This window comes from Carassius auratus, unplaced genomic scaffold (assembly GCF_003368295.1).
Source record: "Carassius auratus strain Wakin unplaced genomic scaffold, ASM336829v1 scaf_tig00000390, whole genome shotgun sequence".
NCBI lineage: Eukaryota > Metazoa > Chordata > Actinopteri > Cypriniformes > Cyprinidae > Carassius > Carassius auratus.
Genome location: NW_020523295.1, coordinates 2,734 through 5,049, shown reverse-complemented (window position 1 = coordinate 5,049; position 2,316 = coordinate 2,734). Strand labels below are relative to the sequence as shown.

At 38.5% G+C, this 2,316-nt stretch overlaps 1 protein-coding gene across 1 annotated transcript; it reads right to left on the bottom strand.

The window, feature by feature from the left end:
• Window positions 1-488: 488 nt before the first annotated feature.
• On the bottom strand, window positions 489-1,621 carry LOC113068984 (uncharacterized). Its single transcript, XM_026241945.1, has 4 exons — window positions 1,508-1,621; window positions 1,251-1,418; window positions 1,005-1,100; window positions 489-806 (listed from the first exon to the last, which is right to left on the bottom strand). The coding sequence occupies exons 1-4, from the start codon at window positions 1,607-1,609 to the stop codon at window positions 489-491; spliced, it is 684 nt and encodes a 227-aa protein (XP_026097730.1). The 5' UTR covers window positions 1,610-1,621.
• Between the last annotated feature and the right edge of the window lie 695 nt (window positions 1,622-2,316).

Genomic DNA, 2,316 nt, shown 5'->3' with positions numbered 1-2,316 from the left:
CTATAATATAAAACAATTCTGTAAGAGGTTTAATATACAAAACAGCATGGCAGTGTGCAATTGCCTGGTGCAAGGAAGCCATCATTTAACTTGCAGTTAACCCTATGTGCAAATTCCTATTGCCACCACACTATTCCACAATTTCAAAATTACCTGAGTGTATTATATTTGTAAATATGTCCTATGGTGTGACATTGCAAAGATATAAAAAATAACAATTAAACAAATAGCATGAGAAAGTTACAAATACCATTAAAGAGATTAAACTATTTTAAATAATGTTTTTCCCCACATTGTTTGTTGTCACACCATAGGACACATTTAGAATATTTGTCAATACAAATATATGTATTAGATACACAAACATATTACACAAGTACAAAAATGTACAAAACAGGACTTCATTCCACTTTATGGCATTAAAACTTCAGCAACAATATCTATAAAACCCATCTGTTAGATGTTTACAGCAAGAAAAACAAATGTGCTTACACTACTGCTAACAGGTCATTTTTCAGACTCAAAACTCTAGGCCTCAACTTTCCATCCTCAAGACCCATCAAGACCTTTTGGACGAAGTCAAATGTGTTGAGCAATTGTTTTGGATAGTTAAGGTGCAGGGTGTATGTAAGTGCAAATAGAATGACGAATGCATCAGCCAGTGTGGAGGACTCAATAACAATGTTACCCTCAATCAGAACTGCAATCCTCTCTGGGCAGAAAAAATGGGCATCTGATGATGTCTGATTGCTTAGGAGGAGCCCAAGTGGTACATCACTGGTGTTCAGTTCTTCAGTCTGCTCCACCTAAAGAAAACAAGATAAACAATTACCCATTACTAAAATTTTTCTTAAAGCTGACACCAAACCTGCAGTCAAATACCAGGACAGTCCAAAAAAGGCAAACACAATCACAACCTAAATCACAATCAGATCATAGGTGGGTTCAAATGTGACGGCAATTATTTTAATAAACTATAGACACTGCTGAATATGAACACTTACGTCCCACATCTTGAAAAAGCTAACATCACTCTCATGCATATACGGAGGGAGAGCCCGGAGTACCACAGCACGTCTAACATGGACATCAACTTGATCCTTTCATCGTCATAAAAAAAAAAAAAAAAAAATCATTCAGTACAGATGCTAATCAGTATAGCCTCACGACACTATTCATGAACAACCATTAGAGTTCAACTAAAGATAATTAAGCACCTTTACCAGGCATTGAGAATTGAACCAACTGACCTGGAGGTCATAAATCCTGAAGAGCTCATCCAGGAGTTCAGAAGCTTTTCCTGTCCGAGAAGCTTTTTTCCGAAACAGGCTCTGAAGCCGGGGGGTATGTTGGTCCAGTTGAGCAAAGAAACGATTCTTTAGGTTGACATTCGTCACTCTGTGAAACTCAGCACAGATCTGTGAAAAAATTTGAACATTCAACACAACCACAACAAATAATTAAATGTAAAGATCTTGAATAGTTATAATAAAGAAAATATTTGTACCTGCGACTCTAATTTAAGGGCAGGCCATCGTTTCAGGATTTCATCAACTGGTATCTCATTACAGACGATCTCTTTGCGCCGCAAAGCAAAAGTGCTGTCCATTAACTTTGTGATCAGGACAGATTTTTGTCAGCCATCTGAACTTCATCTATAATTCTTTGCCTTTGTTGTTCGAGGCTTGAAGCATCTTCACCTCTTGGGAAATTTGGAAGGAAATTAATCTCTGCCCTTTTGGTCTTTTGATGTTCGTGTGAGGGGCATCTTTTTGGCGGTAGTTTTCACTCCTCTTTCCAGAATTTACAGCAACTTCCTGAGATCCAGCACGACTTAATTTTGTGCGGTAGTTACCCATCTTAAATGTTAGGGCTGTTCTTCCATCCATACCAACCTGCACAAGAGCCTGGCTCTTTTAGACAGGGATGCTTGTTGACAAGGGCTTCTGCTACCATAGAAATTTCCTTAACATTAGGGTATGCTTTATAGCCATGCATTTGTTCTGCTAGGGTCTCAAGAATGTTGTGCTTTTGTCCTCTATTTAACTTCAAAGTCTTTCCTGTTGTCTCGTATGCCAGCATTTCCCTCAGCAAGTACAAGTTCTACTTCAAAAGAAAAAGTGGCACTTGAAAAATGCAAGGCCACATTTCAGTCCTCTCTGGAATCCTTGCATGTGGCAATATTACTGTGTCATCAGATGCTACAGAACTAGCATCATTCTCAGATCGCACCACTATAAGGACAGCCTTCTGTGGAAGTTCCTCAATGTCTAAAAGGGAACATAGTTGCCCATTGAAGTCAGGATCTTGGTATGA

Excerpts from the sequence above, each read along its gene's own strand:
- LOC113068984 (XM_026241945.1), bottom strand. The coding sequence starts at position 1,609 with ATGGACAGCACTTTTGCTTTGCGGCGCAAAGAGATCGTCTGTAATGAG. Across the intron at positions 1,419-1,507 it reads CCCTTAAATTAGAGTCGCAG|ATCTGTGCTGAGTTTCACAG; the intron begins GTACAAATATTT and ends ATTTTTTCACAG. Across the intron at positions 1,101-1,250 it reads TCAGGATTTATGACCTCCAG|GATCAAGTTGATGTCCATGT; the intron begins GTCAGTTGGTTC and ends TGACGATGAAAG.